Here is a 21,926-nt window from a genome sequence, read left to right as displayed (position 1 = left end):
CAACATAATAGACTGAAGTGATGTTTGGCTGGCACCGACTGCATTTAGTCATCATCACTCAGAGACATGTAGCAGTGGAGTCCAACAGGAAGCAGGAATGTGCCGGATACAGCCGGTTCTGGTGACCTCAGGATAGGAGTCCCGAGGTTGAGATAGGGAAACAAATAAAATAATATAAGGATAGATGCCATTCAATTTATTGCAGAGTTATAAATCATGATCAATGTTTCTGGTTTCTGGATCCGGCAGACTAAACTAGAGCAGCCTAATTGTGGGTTGGAGGATAAATTAGGTGTATGCCTGGCTAAATAGAGTCTTTAGCCTAGACATAAACTGAGAGAGTGTGTCTGCATCTCGAACAGTGTTAGGGAGACTATTCCATAGTTTAGGAGCCAAATATGAAAAGGATCTACCTCCTTTTGTGGATTTTGATATTCTAGGAACTATTAACAGGCCAGAATTTTGTGATTGTAATGAACGTGATGGAATATATTGTGGTAGAAGATCACTTAAATACTGCGGAGCTAGACCATTCAAAGCTTTGTATGTAGTTAACAGAATTTTAAAATTAAAACAGAATTTAACAGGTAGCCAATGTAACGATGATAAAATGGGGCTAATGTGATCATATTTTTTGGCTCTTGTCAGCACTCTGGCTGCTGCATTTTGAACCAATTGAAGTTTATTTATTGATCAATCAATATTGATATTGATTGAGGCTATGGAAAATGCCAATAATACCATGCACTTGAATTATTAATTTCTTTGTCAAGGAGAACATGCATTTAAATAGGTGTGATTACATATCAATAGAGGTTTGTAGTATTATTTATGTTGTTTTGTTGCAAATAGTTTTTTCATATGATGGCACCATTTGGTGATCTGTGCCCCTTCTGGTCAAGTTTGACCCTGTTATTAACACTTTTACAGTTCACCTTGTGCAGGTTCAACTGAAGCACCGACATATATATGTGTGGAGTATTCATTTTATTAAATGATTGACCTAGAATTGGTTATAATCATCTGTATTTGAGCTGCGTTATTGTATGATCTAAATTTGAGTCAATTCATCCAAATTCTACAAGTAGAAACATCAGCATTTAAATAGCCAGTCGGAGTTAAGTCTACTTGCAGCTAGTAAATAGATTAATGAATTCTATATGAACATCAAGGTAAGTGAACGTAATTTCATAAGTTTTGGAGACGCCATTCAAATGAGGAATGAGTTTACTCAATCAATTGAGTTAAGTCAACTTATTCCTCTGTCGTACTGAAATAATCATAATTTGTTTACACTGTTTATCATCTATGCATGTTGGTTGAACTTCACTGTAAGTGAAATCTCATATTCGAAACAAAAACAGAATAGGGCTGGGGGTGTCGAAAGTAAACCTGTATCATCAATTATACATTTTACTGTGTTCAATGATCCTTGTTGCAGAAAGTTATTGGTAGTCTAAGCTAGTTTCTAATGTGGGATTTTAATACCATGCGAGGAAAACAGAGAGAATAATACCCTATAGACATAAGGTCAGGGATATGTTTCAGTGTAAACAACCTAAATCAGTAGGGTACATGCCAGCAAATGAAAAGACAGTGTAGTTCATTGACCCCATCAAGGCGTGGCTTTCTTCATTTGAGAAGAAAATCTCTCAGACGTTTCAGACTGCAGACCAGAGGAAAGGACTATTAGAACGGTGATATGATAATGAAAGACTCGTATTAGTACTGTAAATGAAGAGCACACCACTAGGAGGCGCAGTTGTGACTCTCTAGACTTCCTGAGTTCAGCATGAATAGTTCACTGAGAGCGCACAGGTTACTCGCGTTCAGGTAGGTGGTCAGCGAATTCCCTTTATTGACAAACCGCCGCGTAACAAGGAAAATGATACAGTAAGATAATTCGTGTGAACGTGTGATTTAATCGTTAATGGGTGCGAGCTTCTTAAGCGTTGCAAATCCTTAAAATTGTTTCGCTTGAACCCTCGGTTTGGTTTGTTTCAATGTGTGCGTGCCATACGGCCTTGTTGGAACAATGTTTTTCATTTTGTTGTGATTGTTTGGCGAATGTGTTTTTTCAACGATATGGCTGTTTTTTAACTTTTTATTTGAAGATGTTGTTCATATGCCTTTTCAGGAAACTTTTACGCCACTGTTTTTTTTTCATCGAGTTGTCTATTGCGTATGTCTGCTGAACCGAATGGGCGCAGATCTGATCAAGTTTATTTACATTTTTAGTCGAGGGACGTCTCTCCTCTTACGAACATTCACCATGGTAGCTAACCGTTGTGGCGTTTCCGCCAACATACCATAGTTACTGCTGTAAAACCATACATTTATATGGGATCTCCTTCAAACAATGTTAGAAGCTTTCAGGAGCTGTTTCCTTTTTTTTTCTCCCCCTCTCCTTTTTTATGACAGAGGTGGCAACCAAGTTGCCTCTGTTTTACTGTAGTAACTTGCGTTGTAATTAGGGAAAACAATGGTGTTCAAGACAGAATGGTCTGTTTGTTGCTAATCATTTATCTATACTGTATCTACGTCAGTGCTAAAAGTGCTCTGCCAGTTGCCTTCTTAACAGGTCTGATCCCTGGTCCATATTGAGCAGGTTTGGGTTGTTTCATGTGCAGGTCTAGATGAACATCAGAGAGAAACTAAAGGAGAAAGGCTTAAAGGAATAAATAAATAAAATCATTTACTCACCCTCATGCCATCTCAGATGTGTATGACTTTCTTCTGCAGAACACAAACAAATATTTTTAGATGAATATTTAAGCTCTGTTGTTCCATACAATACATAATGCAAATGATTGCTGGCTGGAACTTTGAATCTCCTAAAAGCACACAAAGGCAACATAAAAGTAATCCATATGACTCCATTTGTTTAGTCAATGTCTTCTTAAATGATATGATAGGTGTGGTTGAGAAACAGATCAATATTTAAGTGTTTTATTACTATAAATTCTCCTCCCTGCCCAGTTAGTGGCGATATACACAAAGAATGCAAATTGCCAAAACCAAAAGAAGAAAAACTTTTATTAGAGAAGAGCGCTTAGGAGGGCTGTTTGAAAGTGGAGATTTATAGTAAACATCATATTGCTTCTGAAGACGTGGATTTAACCACTGGAGTCATATGGATTCACTTTCATTGAATGGGCCTACAGACCAGAAATATTTTTCTAAAACATTTTTTTTAATGTTCAGCAGAAGAAAGTCATACTCATTGGGAATGGCACGAGGGTAAGTAAATGATGAGAGAATTGTAATTTTTTGGTGAACCATTCTTTTAAGTGAATTGTTTTGGTGTGTTATCAGACAGAAGCAAACGTGTAGAGGGGAAGGGCAGGGACACAAGTGTGCAAATTGCTCAATGTGGCTTTCCTCTCTTGCAGAATCTGACCAAGCTTGAGTTGTTTCAGATGGTTAAGCAGCATTATGGCAACGACCTGGGGTTGAGTCATGATGAAATGGAAAGCTTTCAGACACCAGCATATACTGTCACTCCTACCCAGCCCAGGTTAACGACACATACTGTACACACACACACACACACACACACACACACACACACCAATTAATTCACATCTTCACATGTCAGGATTAGGGCTGAAATAATTAGTCGACGTTATCGACAACAACAAACATTTCTACAAAGATTTTAGTTGTCGAACAGTTGTTTGATATTATTTAACATAACAATAAACTCTGATGACGCGCAAGAGCAGCACTGCAGTTCGCGCCTGACTGAGGAGAGGAACAATTACACAGCTCACAGTCCAGATGGACTCTAATAAACTTTCCAAACAACTTAAGGTGATGTAGATTGTAAAGTATGAGGATATTATAATGCAAAAATACTAAATAAGTGAATACAGAAGCACTCCCGTTGTGAAATACAGCAGAGCCGGAGCTGCCGTCCCACTGAAGCAAAACTTGCATGCCAGAGCATTTTTAAAGGAAACAACTCGCCGTTATATCTTTAATACAATCTTTATTAAAGTTCAAAAAATAAGGAAGCAGGTCATGTAAATAAGTATAGACTCCAAAACTGGCATATCTCTGTGCGGTCAGCACCGCTTCTATGAGTCACGTGAAGTGTGCTGATCTACTGGGGAAAGATTGAAACTGCACACGGCTGAGGCACACTCTGGGGCAGGGCACACTCATCCCTCGCGCACACTTGCTGCAGCTAGATTATAACGTGATGGCTTTCCACAAAGTGAATCATAATACATATGTGTTGCGGTGTGTATCGTATCATGAAGAAAATCGTGATATGCAGCTCTATTAAGAAGAGAGGGTTTTTTTTTCTTCTTAGAGTTAAAAATGGATCGATGTGAACAAATATTTGAGAGAGGGTAGTCTTCGCCCCATTACACACTGAAACTAAATACTTTTTTGATTAGTTTTGGCTTGTTTTCCAATAGAAATATCTAAAACTCTTTAAAATAAATTAAATTTAGGAGCTATACTGCAGAAGACAAATTTGTTTTCTGAGAATGTTGAATATAATATTAAATATTTAAAAATATCTAAAATATATGAATTTACTGCTCTGGCAGATGAATAAACAAGTGAAAAAATACAATTACATACAAAATTCAATTATATTTAAGATACATTCTCTGAAAGCAAGTCTGTTTCTCTGGTAAATGTATCTTGTTTTAAGAATTTTTTTAACATTTTTAAATGGAAAACAAGACTAAACACAGGTTAGCAGTGATTATTTTTAATGAATTAAATTTAATAAAAAGTAATTGTTTTTTTTGCAATTTCATTTAGAGGTATTTTTAGAAGATGATTTCCCCTCTTTATTATTAGTAGTTTAATACATCCTTTTAAGTAAAGGTACAAGCTGAATAGTCGGTTAAGAGCTAATGATTAATCGTTGCAATAATCGCCTGAATAGTCTAATAATTGTTCTAATAATCGTTAGATTAGTCGATTATCAAAATAATCATTAGTCGCAGCCCTAGTCAGGATTACAACCTATTTTGGACAACTGAGAGATCAGTTACTTGGTTTTTAGGTCCCATCTCTCTGTTGCAGTCTGAACATGCGTGGAGAGTATTACACAGGGAGGCCAGAAAGGCCCACATCACTTCGTCTTCCCCAGAGGGAGCTGAATTCTTATGAGGCCACGACTCCACAGGGAGATGACACACAATCCTCAGTTGGACTGCAAAGTACATACTCAGCAAATGGGGTACATCCATCAAATTTTATGCATGGCAAATAGTTTTTTCCTAAAGTGTTTTATAGAGGAGCATGTCATCAACCAATCACTTGTAAAGTTTAGATCTCTGTGTACTCAACAGGACGACACTCTCAGCACCCCGTCCCGTCAGCACAGTCCAAATCTATCATTGAACCGCTCAGGGTCTGAGCGAGTGTCGAAACGTTCCTCTCTCTCTCTGGATCAGAATGCCAATGAAGACCAGCTCTCAGATAACAGCAGATCTGACACCTTGGATGAGGGTGAGAGTCTGTGTTTTGCTTGTATCTGAAATGTGCGTGCTTTGTGTTTTTCTTTGATGGGTTGATGCCTTTGTTTACATGAGTAAATAGGTGTTAGGTGTTTTCTTCTCTTGTAGTGGAGGAACGTGAGACTGTGTCTCCAGTGTCTCAGGGAAGGCTTTTTGTAAACAGGGTTTTTCACATCAGTGCTGAGAAAATGTTTGAACTGCTTTTCACTGATTCAAATTTTTTACGGAGGTTTCTGGATATGAGGAAGATCACAGGTTAGTATTTCTATTATATTAATAATGATCTACCTTGGTAGTCTTTACCATTCCTTTATGATATAGAAAGTGATTGGCATAGGAAGCAGTACTTGCTATTTTAATATGCAAAACATCAGTGTTGACTTTGGCCATCCTTAAATATTATGTCATTCCTTTGCATATTTTGCCTTGTAAACTGTTTATGGTAATGAGTGACTATTATCTGGCAGGTGCAAGCTCTACCTCTTGGCAAAAGGAGGTCTCTGGCTGTATGAAAAGGACTTTGAACTACACCATCACCATCAATAACCCCCTAGTCTGCAAATTCTCCACTGCCACAGAGAACCAGGTTAGAAGGGCGACTGTATGTTTGTATTTTCTTATATGGTTAGGGCTGTTGCGATCATTGCTTTTTATTTAATTTTTTTGGTTGATGATTAATTGTCATACAAAGAATTGCAGGATTAGTATGTATATAATCTATAATCCCTGGTTTCTGGTAATGGCCGTCCGCATGTTCACTGGCTTCCTCAATTCTTTGTGCTTCCACGTTCGTCACTTCTCACTGGAGCCGGAACTCGACTCTCTTGTAAACGCGTGGAGGGCCGTTACCGGAAGCCAGTGATTATAGTTTAAGTTAAATATATGGATATTTTTCTTACAAAAACATTTAGCTTCAGAAGGCCTTTATTAACCCCTTGGAGCCGTATGGATGACTTTTTTGATGGATGGATGCGCTTTTTTGGGCTTCAAAATCTAAGGTACCATTCATTCCGATTATAAACCTTGGTAGAGCCAGGATATTTTTTAATATAACTCTGATTGTGTTTGGCTGAAAGAAGAAAGTCATATACAACTAGGATGGCTTGAAGGCTTATTAGCTCATTTTTTGGTGAATTAACCCAAATCATATCAACCTAACCTTAAAAGGAAGACCTTCACAAATATAAATAATGAGAATGATTTTCATTCAGGATTTAGAAGCAAATATTGCACAGGGTAAAATGAGAATTAATGTTTTGAATGTTGACCAGGCCAAATCTTTTTGCATCACTTTTTATATTATGTTTTCCAATTGTATTTGAAGGAGTTTATTTCTTAAGTTATATTCTGCGTTACACTGTCAGATGACATACTGCATTTGGATATGTCATCATATTTATTTTTAGATGGTTTGCAGTAAAGAACCATTTCTGTGGTTGTCTAGTTTAACCTGTTCTGTGAATTTTTTTTTTTTATGGGCCCTTAAATAATTTGATTGTTTGGTTTAAAACCAAAGTGTTTCCTGTTGTGTTTGACTGTGAAACAAAATCAATTCTGTCTGCTACAGCTGAATCAATGGAGCAGTTGCAAGAGCAACATCATCTGAACTTCATGCACATTGTTTAAAAATATAGTTGCAGTCTACACTTGTTGTCTTGTCTGTGTAAGATAGTTAATTAGGCATTAGCTTTTTTGTCAAATTTTAGTGCATTGAATAATATGAAGAAAATTACGGACTGTTGGAGTGTCACAATTACTCAATCGCCTGCTCACAAGTATTTTATTTAATTGCAACTATTTGAGCTAATCACAATAATTTTTGTAAATAATCGTAATTAAACCAAATAGTCACAATCAGGTAATTGTGTAATAATGCTGACTGTTTTTTAATATTCTAGACACTATACAAAGAATCGAGGGAGGGTCAATACTACATGATAGATGCAGAGGTCTTCACACACGATGTTCCATACCATGACTACTTCTTCACTCAGAATCGTTTCTGTATCATCCGTAACTCCAAGCACAAGTGCAGACTCAGGTGAGCAGGACACCCAAATCTGTATGTCTGAGCCTTTCTTTTTAACTTGGACTTTGAAATTTGCCACATATCTCTAAATTGATCATATTTATCATCCAGAAAATGAGTCTACTCTTCTCTCTGTGCAGGATTTACACAGATGTGAAGTACAAAAAGCAACCCTGGGGTCTTGTTAAGTCTTTTATAACCAAAAACTCGTGGAGTGGCCTAGAAGACTACTTTAAGCACCTTGGTTAGTGTAATGTTTTAATACTCACCCTAACCCTATTTTCCCTCATTGGTTTAATCTCTTACTCTGTGGCAGCACATTTGAAACTGGGGTTTGCCTCATAAATGATGGGGGGTTTGCAGAATATTTAGAACAAAACTCATGAAAATAGACCAGTCACTTTTTAGCCACCTTGGTTCCAGAAGTATTTTTCCAATAGGAATTTAAAAAAAATCTCAATAAAGTTCTCTAAGTATTGAACCAAACTGTCCAGCTTTGAGATGAATCATAATCCTGCTCTATAGGATGTGACTGCTTGATGAAATTACATTGCTCCGCTTTTTCTAATTAATCCTTTTAAGTCTGTGTTGCTTCACTTCATAGTGCAAGTTCAACATTCTGCCAGTTTCCAAGTCCAAGGCCTGAACAAATCAGATCAGAAGGGCATCTACAATGCTTTATATAAAACAATTACCTTTAAGGGATAGTTCACCCAAAAAGGAAAATTCTCTTATCATTTTCTTTATTTAGCAGAACACAAAAGAAGATTTTTAGAAAAGTTTCTTAGCTCTGTAGGTCCATACAATGCAAGTGAATGGTAATCAGACCTTTGAAGCTCCAAAAATCACATAAAGGAAACATAAAAGTAATCCATGAGGGTGAGTAAATGATGAGATAATTTTCATTTTTGGGTGAACTATCCCTTTAGGCTGCAGCCAAAAGGCACTGTAGAACTGCAAACTCTGCTTAATGTTTTTCTAATCGACTGGGGGAAAAAAGAGCTGACTAATAGCTTCTCAGCCATGGTTGAAATATTGGAGGCAAAAGAGTAATGAACAGCACTGACTAGATCAAAGTGTCTAGGGAAGGCTATTAGCAGCAGGCCTGTGTCAGTTACCTATTGGTGAAACGCATCAATTGGATCCATTTCCTGCAAGGCTATATTCTCCTTATAATTACCGAATTATAGTGAACCCAAAAGCCAAATCCACAATCGATCCACTGACCTTGAAATAACCACTCTCAGCTTAATGCAATTTCAATGCTTTTCACATCCACCGGTCACAATGCACATCCCAGAGGCAGAACTGCTTGAAGAAGAGGCAGAGTTGAATCAGGGAATTGGGGATGCTGGGAAGGCAGGTGGATTGCGCAGGAGGCGAAGAACCTACAGTCGCACTCTACAGGAACACATGAAGCCGGGCAAGCAGTATGGCACAGACTCAGATCAGCAGAGAGGCGGCAGTATGGGTATCTTTTTTTTTTTATTTTTATCTCAACTGATAATGTATGTCTAAGGCATCTGTTTTTTATGCTCTCAGATACTGGCACTCAGTATGTTTTCTTCATTAAAAAGGGTTAAACATAAAGAAATGAATAACACTTTGCTTAAAATATGTTTGAATATTCACTTCACCAGTCATATCAGTGGCCTAAAAAAAGGTGTTGTATTCTACATAGAGCAGGTTGCTTCATATCATGACCACATATTAAAATAACAAGCCAAACATAATGTTTTTGGTAACCCCCTGTTATTGGACACTTTAATGAAAAAAAAATGTATCAGGGCATATAAACTACTTTTACAAGATGCTGCATCCATGCCAATAGCTTTTAGTATAAATTTCAAGACCACTGTCATATCAGACAGTACAACATAAAATACATTTTGTGCTCCTTTTTAAAGTTCTTTTAAGCCACCATTGAGCATTGAGTCACTGAAATGATATCGCTATAATCTGAATATTTGGCAGTTTATGCACTTAATTTGCAAGCAAAAATCACAATACTGCATATTAGGCATATAACAATTACCTCTTGCATTACAGGTGCCATGGACATGAACACACAAAGATGGAACAACACTACCATTGTGGTTGGGATGAGCTTAATGTAAGACTTCACTCACATTCTGTCTTTGATTTAAAATGATCATGTATGACAGATACTAATAGTGTGTTTATGATTGTAACATTTGGTGTCTTAGTCTTTTCGTACTGACGGTTTTAAACTTCGGGCTGTTCTTTAAACTTTGGGCCATGGAGGATGTCGCCCACCGTATATATCTGAGCACCAAGCACAGGATGAAAGAGAGAACAGAGTCCAGGTAAGAGCTCTTTTAGCTGACATTGTCTTTTTTCTTCTTATTCAATGTATACCTATCCTCTTAGAAGCTTAGGTAAATGCTCACCACAGTCCATGTTCTGTAGTTTGGCTCCTGACCTAGGACAAAGACATGGAATGCCACACAGAAGTCGAGAGGATGTACACTTACTGAGGGCAGTACTGCAGGACTCCATTAACCTTCTTGAGCAAGTATGTATGGGTGGCATCCCACCTAAGGGAACATTCCAACAACTTTGGCTAATGTTATGTATAGGTTAGAAACAAAAATTTATACAAATAACTTTAATGGAACATCCTAATGATGTTATTAGTATTTTATAATATTTGTGCAAAATGTTCTTAATGTAATGTTGTTAGTGCAACATTGTTTGTACATCCTTTAAACTAGGTTTCTTATTTTTTCTGATAGTTAAAACCATGGCAATAGCAAGGAATTCTGGACCCCATGACTGCATATTGGTCTGGGCCCCTTTTATATAAAAATAAAATACACAGTTTAAAATTTGTTGTGGGCCCCTAGAATAATTACCACCTATCACCACATTAGCTACGATCCTGGTTAAAACTGAGAAAATTTAGTTTTTTTAGGAATTTTATGTTAGCCTTTAAATAAAATTATATTAAGTTTAAGAAAATTTGACATTTTCAAGGTTTCCAAAACAACAATATAATGTTTGGAGAATGTTTTAGGAACATACATTTGTTTGCTGGTATAATACGTTTAATGAAGTTTTCAGTCTTAAAGGGATAGTTCATAAAAATTATTTCCCATTTACTCATCCTCATGCCATTCCAGATGTGTATGACTTTCTTCTGCAGAACACAAACAAAGAGTTACCTCTGTAGGTCCGTACAATACAAGTAAATGGTGGCCAGAAATGTGAAGTTCTTAAAAGCACATAAAGACAGCATAAAATAATCCACATGACTCCAGTGGTTTAATCCATGTCTTCAGAAGTAATCTAAGTGGCTTTAGGTGAGAACAGAACAAAATCTAACACTTTTTTTTCTTGCCATCAGCAGTCTCCCTGGTGATCATGATTTCAAGCTTGATTACACTGTCTAGGGCTTGATACATGCACTGAGCGTTAGATGGTGCTAGGAAGTGTAATCGAGCTTGAAATTATGATGGTCAAGGAGACTGCTGATGGCAAGATTTACTTTTACATTTAGTCATTTCGTAGATACTTTTATCCAAAGAAACTTACAAATGAGGAACATAACAAGCAAATTGTTATACAAAAGTAAACAGTATCAGCAGTATCACACTGCCAAGTTCTCAAAGTGGCTGAAGGAGCACAGATGCTAGGGCAGAAAAAAGAGACAGACAAGGATTTTTAATTTTCTTTTTTATTACGTGTGTTTAGTGTGGATTGGTTAAGTGCTAGCGGAACAGATGTGTTTTCTGCTGGTTTGTGAATGCTGAGATGGTTGCAGCTGATCGTGTGGAGGTTGGAACCATAGAGGAACAGAGAAAGTGAATGATCGTGAAATAGACTTTGTGCCTCTCAGTGACTGGAACACCAGGCACCAGATTTATAGTGAAAAGAAGTTATATTTTCATGTGTTCTCATCCAAAATCATTTGGATTGCTTCGGAAGACTGGAGGATTAAACCACTGAAGTCGTTTGGATTACGTTTATGCTATCTTTATGTGCTTTTTGGAGCTTCAAAGTTTTGGTCACCATTCACTTGCATTGTATGAACCTACAGAGCTGAGATATTCTTCTAAAATCTTAATATGCGTTCTGCAGAACAAAGAAAGTCATACACATCTGATATGGCCTGAGTGTGAGTAAATGATGAGAACATTTACATTTTCGGGTGAACTATCCCTTTAAATATTGTTATTCACTTATCCCAAGCTTAATGGTTAAATCTTCTCGGTAGCCAAAAACTTAAAATGTGTAGGGAGATGCATTATCATGTTTTGTAATGTATAGTATCTATGACTAGAAATTGGCTTAGAAGTCTCTTTTGTGATTAATGTTTAACTGCTCCCTTCTCCACAGCTACGCAGCTCTCTTTTGGTACTTCAGCAAAACGTTCAGGTCTACAACAGAACCTCTTCTCACCTTTAAATGCCTTTCAGTCTGGTGACCCACGAACACAAGGGTAGTTTTCCCATAGGACCTGCCCTCGATGTTGAGTGTTGCCATAGGAACTGTCACCACAGGGCAGACTCGTAGCCATGTTCTTTTGTCTCTCTGGGCCTTTTTGCTGTGGTTGGATATTTGTTTGTTTTTCAAAGTTTTTTGTCTTGGAGGAGATCTTTGCTCTGGCACACTAAATCTTGCGAGTTTCCTCTTGGATTTGTTCACTTGTTCCTGATGACCTTGAAACTGAAAGAGAAAAGCTACAGTGTCTTTTTCTCATTCTTCATAGTTGATATTGATTAACTGTAACACAACTGAATTAAAAACATCAAAATAGCAGGTTAATAAACAAAGCCTTTTCATGATCCTGTTCTAAAATCTTGGATGCTCATTTACTGGACAGATTTGTTTCTGCACTACACAGAGGCCTTATAAAACAGTGGATTTAATGCAGTTCTACAAGGGTTTGGGGCAATGCAGACCCATTGGCTGATAAATAGCTCACATTTTAAAGGTCTATCTTACATTAATTCACTCAAGTGACCTTTATCTCTTCATTTAAACAACATGTTGTTTTAAGATACCTCTAGGCAATTGATAATGATTGCACCTAAAAAACTTAATGATAAATGCATTAAAGTAAATTATTATAGAAATTTGTAGAAGCTTTGTAGGTTTCAAATTATCATTTGAAATTTTAATAATGTGTAGCACTTCAGGTGGATCTAAAGAGAATAAAATATCTGAGAATGAGTTTAAATAATGAGTGATGAGCACTATAATGTCTTGCATATAGACTGTTTACACTTGCCTTTAATACAACTTTTGGCTGTACAATAACTTTTAGGGACTGTATTTTCACTTTTGATGAAGTTTGTTTGTGACACATCCATGTAAATTCACAGTAGGGGGAAAATACTCATGTGGTACTTCATAAGTGTAAGTATATTGTTTGTAATTTTTCACAGGAAACAATGTAACAGAAATTGATGTATATAAATCTTATTTTGTATAGATTACAAATTCTTCTGTAATCTTTTATACCTTTTCTTCTGAAACTATTTATAAATTAAACCCTGTCATTGCATTACAACATAAATTTTGTGAAGATTCTCATAATTATAGGGGGGGTCACTAGCTTTATCCTTCAAAACTTTGCTGTTTCTGTTGGATAAGTGAGTATTTGGGGAGCAATATGTACTGCAAACACCTACATAAAATAGATTGTTCTATATAGATATCAAAAAGAAAACATCCATGCAAACTGATCATGTGATCATTATGAAAATAGTGGGGCTCAAATGAACTTTGGGTTCTTGTAGTTTGTGTTTGTGGTTGGCTAAAGAATATATAACAAAAGATTGTCAAACAAAATGATTGTCCTATTTCTAACATGTTTGAAACAAAACTCTGGAAAGTTATCCTAGAACTCACCATGGCATTCTTTAAAAGTCAAGTTCATCATCAGGAAATGAAGGGGTTAATAGTCTGCTTGACGTCAGACAGGCTGTGTAAAAGCCCATTTCCATTCAGCGCGCGCACATACAGGGCGGTCAGGGCGCGTGCGACGTGGCTGGCTGTTCAGGAATTTAAACGCAGCGACTTTCCTGATCTTGTTCAGAAACTTTTGGACTGTTTTGGGTTATTTATGTCTCCGCAACGTCATTTAATTCATACTCTATGGAGTAAAAGACAGTAACCTATAACATGCAATGGAGCATCGGGACAAAAGACTCGAATGTTCCGATACCGAAAATGATACCTGACAGCTCACGGTCGCGCGCTGGCTATTAGCCATACCAATTTCCGAAAGGAAGAAGTTGCCTTTAAAAACAGACGGGTAGGTTGATAATTGCTTTGACTTCGCCTTATTTGTTTATTTACTATTATCGTGGTGGTTATTTTTTGTAGTAGCCCGTCCAATGGGTGAGTAGGTCGTTTGTTTATCATGCTCTCATTGCTTTACATCCGATTCCAATTTAGTTTGCTGCTGGAGGTTATACGGTTATAACGTGCATCATGATTTTTGAAAGATCCTATGCATTCAGTGTGGAGTGGGAATTGGTAAACGGGGTAAATCAAATGTGGGTATTAAACCACTGCCACTGAATGTTATGGGGTCTAGATTTCCAAAAGCCATTCCTTTTAAGTAGCCTACGTGGCTGTCAGTCCTGTATGGCAAAAACACTAAATATTGTCAAATTGTAAGATGTATGACCTTTAAAGGGTTCATGACATGCCTTTTTTTTTAAATTATATTAATGTTCCATGAGGTTAATTTATAATATCATTACGTTTTTTCACTATAAATATATAGGCATATATATAATATATATGTCATATTAGTAAAACATGATCATTTTCCACCCTCAACCTGAGCATCTGTCAGAAATGCATGGTTTGGTGCTGCTGCTCCTTTTAAGACTTGACAGGAAATGCCCACTGCTATGATTGGCTCTCTGCTCTTTAATGAGTGCAGAAGTGCCAATCACCTGGGTTCCGGAAGTAATTTTTCCAATTAAAGTTTTTGGTAGATTTTTCGTTAGATCCTTCTTAAAAGACTATAAGCCTTGAACCAAATCAACAAATGGGAGCCGGATCCCACCACTTGATAAAAATTAGGTAATTCTGACTTTGTATCTCACAATTATGACTTTTTTCTCTTGATTGCAAGATATTAAGTCACAATGTTGAGAAATAAACTTGTAATTGCGAGATATAAAGTTACAATTGCTTGATTTAAGCTCACAACTGCTTGATAAACACTCGGAATTGTGATTGTATTTCTCGCAATTTCGACTTTATGATTCACAATGGCTTGATATAAACTCACAATTGTAACTGTATTTCTCAACATTTTGACTTCATAAATCATAATTGCAAGATATATAGTCGCAATTGTGAGTTTTTTATCACAATTGCGACTTTATATCTCACAATTGTGAGATAAAAAGTCACAATTACCTCTCTTTTTTTATTACTTGGCGGGATCTGGCTTTCATACAGCCAGCTCAGAGGTAAATTCCAAAATGTCTTTTGAGGCAAAAAAGTATCTGAAAATTGGACAAAAAGACAAAGGTTAAAGATTGCGTACTTACCGTCTTTCACAAGGGCACAAATCCCATGATGCATTGTGTATGTAAGTAATTTAATGAAAAATGGTGGAAAGATTTAAAACCATTGATTTAAGACCGTTGATTATAAGTATAGAAACAATATATTTAATGTTTATTGCAACATATTCTGATTTATACAAATAAATCAGCAGCCTGAGGGTGAAGGGAGACTGACACTTTTGCATCATTCACAGTGAGTCCATGGAAGTGGCCGGTCACTCTTGGGAACGTTTCGTGGGCTTCGTTGGTTATCTGATTGGGGAAGCTTTCTCTGTTGTATCATGGGTATAGTTGCTCACCAGAGATTCCATTGTTAAACAATTTTTAAACATTGAAGTTGAAATAATGTGGACTGATGGCTTTTTCAGGAATATTATACCAACGATGAACAAGCTAGGAGCTCACGGTAGCTGTCTTTAAAGGTTCATAAGTTAACATTATTGATAAATTGGTCTATGGAAGAAATTAATGGGATTTTTACTTCCAGAATTAGAATGTTGCCCTCTATTGCTGCCTTCAAGTGGACCTTGGAAGCTCGTACCTCCGAGTTGGGCATCCGTTAAAATGACATGTTACGTATTCAAGTGGGAAACTAAATATGAAAGAAGTCAAATTTAGAGGTGTAGTATGTAAGATTCAGAAACCCTTGTTATGAATGACACCTGTGACCATTAAGTGAACTGCATCCAGATACCTGTTGCTCATGCACACACTCCATAGGGAGACGAGCGAGCGAGCATCGGCCAAAACAATGACGTTATGTACAAAGAGACTTAATGTGATTCGCCTCATGCTGACAGATGAGGTAGCATAATTACAATTACACAGTTAGAATTGTTTTACTACAAACTTTGAGATTAAACTAAAACTACTTCTCAGCTAACATGGCATACTGATACACACATACAGCTACATATTACCGAACAATACCAGACAGTTTACTGTTGCACTGCACAGTTATGTTGCACTATTTTATGTTTTGTGTGTCATATGTTGTATTACGATCAAGAAACTAGCATATTTGCTTAAATTTATCCTGTATACCTGACTTAGTACTGAAGATCGTTGACATTTTTTGAAAGTTACGAAGTAAGGTAGCTTGCAATTCGTCAGCGTTAGCAGGCAAGATCAAGTTAGCTAAAATTACACAGAGAAATCCTTATAACACTATATTTCACATGATTTGCAGTTATGTAAGCTTACCTGTCCAATAAGAATGCCAATTCAGTGTCGCCAAAACCGAACGAAGGTCCCTCCAGGAATCAAATGCCCTGCCGATGTTCACTCTAGCCTGAACATTTATGTCATTTAAATTTATCATTTCGCTCACAGGAATGTAATATCTGCCTTGACCTTCATTTATTGTAGTCCATCATGAAGAAAAGGTCAAATCGAACTCGAGATAAGGATGACTCTCTGTGCTGCTGTGAATATGTGGATCGTCATGGTGGGCGCAGCCACATGGCAGGATGCTGTTGTGACTGTGAAGACCTGGACGAGGCCTGTGACAGGTGAGAAAGTGGCCACTAATACAGCACGATGGATTCATAGCTTTCAAAATAATTTCAATAGTGCAAAATAATGTGTATATTCATGATGACTCAACCAGGCCCAGACAGAATCTGGGGAATCTCACAGATATATTCTGCACTGATTTTGGGGGAGAATCTGCTGAATTCTGCAGAATGGGTTTAACCTCTGGTAGAATAGCTAAGATTATGAAGGGTGATATGATATGAAAACTAAATCAAATAATCCGAAATGTTTAAAATAATAGTTCACCCAGAAGTGAAGGTTCTCTCAGCATTCACTCACCCTCATGCCATCCCAGATGTGTGTGCCTTTCTTTCTTCTGCTGAGACAAACAAAGATTTTTAGAAGAATATCTCAGCTCTGTAGGTCCATACAATGCAAGTGAATGGTGACCAAAAACTTTGAAGCTCCAAAAAGCATATAAATGCAGCATAAAAGTAATCCACAAGATTACCTTAATGCTGTCTTAATGTGCTTTTTAGAGCTTCAAAATGTTGGTACCCATTCACTTGCATTGTATGGACCTACAGACCTGAGATCCAAAAAAAATCTTTGTTTGCATTCTGCAGAAGAAAGAAAGTCATACACATTTGAGATGGCATGTGGGTGAGTGAATGATGAGAGAATTTACATTTTTGGGTGAACCATCCCTCTAATAAACAATGGAATGAGCAGAACGTTTTTGAACAAAGGGCGTTGAAATCTGCAGGTGCAAATTCTGTGTGGGCTTGCTCAAAACATTAGTCTAGTCTAGAGTAGAAAGATGTTTGGTTATGTTTATATTTAAATATATTTGTCATTTTATTTACCAGGTGGATGAAGAAGGAGCCTCAAAAACCAGACTCTCTATCTCGGGTGGTGGACACTATTAATGATCGTCTACGGGTGCCCTGGATCTCAGGGGCCAGACAAGTTGACCTCTCATTAATCCCTCCCCTTATACTGCTTCCTGTTTTTTTGCACATTGCAGCTTTGCACTACCTGCTTGGTATTGTAGTTCTAACAGCATTACCTGTTGTGGTTCTTTGGTACTACTACTTCACCCACCGAAAAAAAGGCCGCACTCTATTCTTCCTTAGCCTTGCCCTCTTCTCCCTTTTCTACATGTTCTACCTCTTCCTGACTGAAGTCGTCCCTCGAGGTTATGTAAATCATCTTCAGTTAGGTGCTGTGATAACAGGGGTTGCTCTCACAGTCATTTCCCTTATAAACACAAAGAGGGGACCAGGCTATGTCAGGCCACACCCCATTGACACTCATAGTACAGTGACCTATCACAGCCCACCTCCTGATATTGATGCCACTTATCTAAATGGCGCACGGCACCAGGTGGTGATAGCCAATCGTGCAAGTCCTCCTGAACAAAATGTGGAATATGGAACAGGACAGAATAGTGTGGAACAGAGGAAGAACTGGTGTGTGGTTTGCAAAGTGGTGCGCCCCCCGAGAGCTGGACACTGCAGGGTCTGTGGTGTCTGCATCCTGCGTCTGGACCACCATTGTGTCTGGTGGGTTCGTTTAAATCGCACTTCTTTTTCCCAGACTGTCTCAGCCCATTATTCTATCCACAACGTTGAGATAACACTAGAACAACCACAAAGCAAAGTTTAGGATAATTTTACACCTGTTTTATTTTCAAAATCCTCAGTAGAATCAAAGAGTGCACACAGATTTTAATTCCTTTAGTTACTCTTTCATCAGTTGGATTAACTAATATGCATTGCTCTGAGTTACAGTGATGCTGTTGCAATGGAAGTAAATGAGCCAATCCGGAAACATTATAATACCCACTATTTCAAATGCATAGCCACGAGACTTAAATATTATACATGATTTTAGTGTGATAACCTTTTCAGTTATACAATATTCTGTTATAGCTTTGTTGCCATGATGACGAAATCCCTAAAACGAACCTTACAGCTCAAATAATACACAAGTCTTACTTAACATTATAGTTAAAGGGATAGTGCACCCAAAAATGAAAATTCTCTCGTTATTTACTCACACCATCCCAGATGTGTATGACTTTCTTTCTTCAGTAGAATACAAATGAAGATTTTTAGAATATAAATTAAATATCTTGGCTCTGTAGGTCCATAAAAAAAGTTTGAAGTTCCAAAATCCACATAAGAGCAAAATAAAAGTACTCCAGATGACTCTTGTGGCTAAATCCATATATCCAGATCCATTTTGAAGCCCTTTTTCATTCACTTTCTCTTCCTCCTGTTTTTGGTGATTCATGTTATTTGTACCTATCGCCCCCTACTGGGAAGGGAGAAGAATTTATGATAAAAAAAAAAAAAGAATTATCTGTTTCTAAACCACATCTATTATATCATGTCTGAACACATGGATTTCACTACTGGAGTCATATGGTTTACTTTATGCTGCCTTTATGTGGATTTTGGAGCTTCAAAATTTTGTTACCCATTCACTTGCATTGTATGGACCTACAAAGCTAAGATATACTTCTAAAAGAATAAGAAAGTCACACACATCCGGTATGCTAGATGGGTAAATAATGAGATAATTTTCCTTTTTAAGTGAATATCCCTTTAATGTAAGTGCTTTTAGAAAATGATAAACTTCATATTTCTGCCTTTTTAAACCCTCAAAAAAATTTGCTCCATTCACTTCCATTGTAAATGCCTCACTGTAACCTTGATTTTTGCCTTTTTTTATTATATATATAAAAAGAGGGATTAGTCCATTTTTTTGTTGTAATCAACATTATGCCACAAATGCTGTCGACTGAGCTTAACTTATACTAAACCTTTTATTCCTTTTCATTTAGACATTTAAACATTGTGTCCATTGCGGTGTTTACCAGCTGCAGGAACAGCTCATTGAAAAGGCTTATATATATGTAATGGATAACTTGAGTTTATCTCACCCTCTATCTATATTCAATTTGCATTTGTGACACACCAGGTGTGTCTGTGTAACCGATATGTGAATCTCCAGGTCTCATTGAGGTGTCTTGATTGTCAATTTGCTTGTGTTAGGATCAACAGCTGTGTGGGACAGGCCAATCACTGCAGTTTCCTTCTGACGCTTGTTTTCTTTCTGTTGACGTCACTGTATGGGATCGGGTTGGTTCTTCGAAGTGTTTGTCCACACCAGAGTGTGATGATTGCCTTGTTCTACTGTCCTGATGTCTACGACCAGTACAGGTGCGGATCCAAAAAGACACGCAAACACATTCCAGCCAAATAAACCTATAAACTATTAATCTACTGAATTTAGTTCTTACACCATATCTAAAAAATTTCCAGTTCACCAGTTCTGTTCCTTCCAGTTGATTAGTTTTTCATGGGAAATTATCTGAAAGATTAAAAAGGAAAAAGTCTCAGACACTGTCATGTAGCTATTTATTAAAACAAACAAACAAAAAACTTTTATCACTGTGTCTGTTTCTTCTGCTGAAATGTTTGGCTTCTGTATGACAAATTGCTTATGGTCATAATTTGTTAAGCTGCTTTGGATAAAAAGCCCCTGCAAAAATGACTATGTATAAAGAGCTTGAGAAACTATTAGATCATCAGGAATTTTCTGACTAGTTACTGATCGAAATTTGATCTAATAAAGTTTCTTTTAACTATATATTTTTTGACAGTGTGTGAGACTTTACTTTTTTTATAGGACATTAAGTGTGTCCGACACACCTGCCTGTGACCACCTAGGTGTGAATAGGGTTTATTTGTTTCAGAACGTAACCTAAAATTGAAACTTAGATTGATGAAGGGAACCTCAGGGAATAAATAATTTCTGTTGCTATCTTTCTGTTCCTCAGTTCTGCTCTGTGTTTCACCTGTGCCTGGTACAGCAGTATTGTGACTGGAGGTTTGCTGCACCTACTGGTATTACAGCTTATAAATGTCAGCTACAATGTGACCGAACGGGAGGCACGTCTCGCTCTGAGACAGAAAACTGGACGCAGCCTGCTGTGGGGCCTGATCATCGACACTGGCGTTTACTCACGAGGGTTCCGTAGTAACTGGACTGAATTCTTGACCTTGGGCAAGGCTTTGGAACCACTAACCCCTAAACCAACAGACTTGGTGTAGAAATTCAATTATACACCAGTCTCTGGAAGTCTCTGTTAAAAGATAGTAAAATGTTGTGCTACTTAATGCCTTTAACTGCTGTCAGGTTTATGGTTCTGATAATAATGATGAAGATCTCAACAATGGTCATGATCCAGTTTACTGCAAAGTAGTCATGGGAGTGGTGGAGACTGCCTTTGTGGACCACAAGATGGCAGTGTTGTTGTGTGCTACATCTCTACAATTGTATTTCAACATCCATCATTACTCAGGTGTGGTTCAGCCAAGAGGCTAAGTGGGAAAAGCCATATGACATGATATCACAATAAATCACTAAATGCTGTGTTTTTATGATTGATGATTAAAGTGGCAGTGTGTAATTTATGTGCCATTAGCGTCACTGAATGAAATTTCAAAAATAATGATTGTTGTCAAACTCCCCTCTTCTTCCATTGGATGGACAAACAGATAGCTCCGCCCCAAACCCATGCTATTGGTTGAGCCAGTGCTGCTTTGTCTGGCTGGTTGAGATGCTCAAACAAACAGAACAATGTCTTGATTGCTCCACAATGTTTACAACATAAATATGGATTTCTTATAGTTAAGAGGGGATAGTAGAAAGTATTTAAACTTTGAAAAAAGTTGTTTGTATTTACTGATCGTTGGATCAATTTTTTATTGCACTTTTGTCTAATATTTGTTCTCTCGACTCCAAAATGTACTCTTATAATTATGTATGTGAATGCACATTCATTATCAAACCTTATTTAGTGCCTTCATGAGACATCAGAAGTAATGAGAGATTATCTACAGTATATCCAGACAACATAACTTTACAACTCTAATCTCAGCCTAATAAGCATAATGTTTGTTGCTTGAGGTCAGTCTCTGTGGGTATGCTTTGTTCATGTTCTTTAACTGGGGACAAATTTGTGCTGCTTAACATCCTGCTATGTTTCAATGTGCAAGAATTAGTTGTATATCTTTGAATCAAAGCAGGTTTAATTTCATTTCATTTAATGCCTCCTTTTGTACAGAATCATTCACAGAAAAAAATACCAAGGCACTCCAAAATCCCGATGTTTTTTTTGTTTTGTTTCCATCATGCACTGCTTTGTGAGCCAATTCTTCATGGTAATGCACTTCGCTCATTATGTTGTGCTATTAAACTAGATCATAAAAAATAAACAAGCATATAAAGAGTAAACATGGATGCTCATCAAAATTGCACATCTGTTTTCAATGTCTAGTATGTAAAGCTTGATAGTTGCAG

The 21,926-nt window shown here is 37.1% G+C and overlaps 2 protein-coding genes across 3 annotated transcripts; both read left to right on the top strand.

Annotated features, from left to right (window-relative positions):
- The first annotated feature begins 1,160 nt into the window (after positions 1-1,160).
- gramd1c (GRAM domain containing 1c) lies at positions 1,161-13,046 on the top strand. The gene is made up of 14 exons (XM_052114815.1): positions 1,161-1,172; positions 1,834-1,893; positions 3,393-3,517; positions 5,050-5,206; positions 5,319-5,478; positions 5,595-5,741; positions 5,954-6,072; positions 7,385-7,527; positions 7,656-7,759; positions 8,816-8,986; positions 9,565-9,628; positions 9,723-9,842; positions 9,946-10,051; positions 11,875-13,046. The coding sequence occupies exons 1-14, from the start codon at positions 1,161-1,163 to the stop codon at positions 11,941-11,943; spliced, it is 1,557 nt and encodes a 518-aa protein (XP_051970775.1). The 3' UTR covers positions 11,944-13,046.
- Positions 13,047-13,512: 466 nt separating this feature from the next.
- Positions 13,513-21,923, top strand: zdhhc23b (zinc finger DHHC-type palmitoyltransferase 23b). 2 transcript variants are annotated; one of them, XM_052115100.1, is made up of 5 exons: positions 13,513-13,798; positions 16,407-16,585; positions 17,420-18,115; positions 19,613-19,780; positions 20,401-21,923. In XM_052115100.1, exons 2-5 carry the CDS (start codon positions 16,449-16,451, stop codon positions 20,672-20,674), a joined length of 1,275 nt encoding a protein of 424 aa, XP_051971060.1. In that variant the 5' UTR covers positions 13,513-13,798; positions 16,407-16,448; the 3' UTR covers positions 20,675-21,923. The 2 variants fall into 2 exon arrangements, with proteins under 2 accessions (XP_051971060.1, XP_051971058.1); XM_052115098.1 differs by having other exon boundaries at positions 16,443-16,585; positions 20,401-21,921.
- Positions 21,924-21,926: the final 3 nt, after the last annotated feature.

The sequence above is a fragment of the Xyrauchen texanus genome, chromosome 42 (genome assembly GCF_025860055.1).
Source record: "Xyrauchen texanus isolate HMW12.3.18 chromosome 42, RBS_HiC_50CHRs, whole genome shotgun sequence".
Taxonomy (NCBI): Eukaryota; Metazoa; Chordata; class Actinopteri; order Cypriniformes; family Catostomidae; genus Xyrauchen; species Xyrauchen texanus.
The sequence above is the reverse complement of the archived record's forward strand: the minus strand, read 5'-3'. Positions and strand labels throughout refer to the sequence as shown.

What these genes read in the sequence shown, in the direction of transcription:
- zdhhc23b (XM_052115100.1), top strand. Translation starts at nt 16,449, where the DNA reads ATGAAGAAAAGGTCAAATCGAACTCGAGATAAGGATGACTCTCTGTGC. An exon ending in CTGGACGAGGCCTGTGACAG is followed by an intron (nt 16,586 to 17,419) that starts GTGAGAAAGTGG and finishes TTTATTTACCAG; the next exon opens with GTGGATGAAGAAGGAGCCTC. An exon ending in GATGTCTACGACCAGTACAG is followed by an intron (nt 19,781 to 20,400) that starts GTGCGGATCCAA and finishes TCTGTTCCTCAG; the next exon opens with TTCTGCTCTGTGTTTCACCT.
- gramd1c (XM_052114815.1), top strand. An exon ending in ATCTGACACCTTGGATGAGG is followed by an intron (nt 5,479 to 5,594) that starts GTGAGAGTCTGT and finishes CTTCTCTTGTAG; the next exon opens with TGGAGGAACGTGAGACTGTG. An exon ending in AAAGAGAGAACAGAGTCCAG is followed by an intron (nt 9,843 to 9,945) that starts GTAAGAGCTCTT and finishes CATGTTCTGTAG; the next exon opens with TTTGGCTCCTGACCTAGGAC.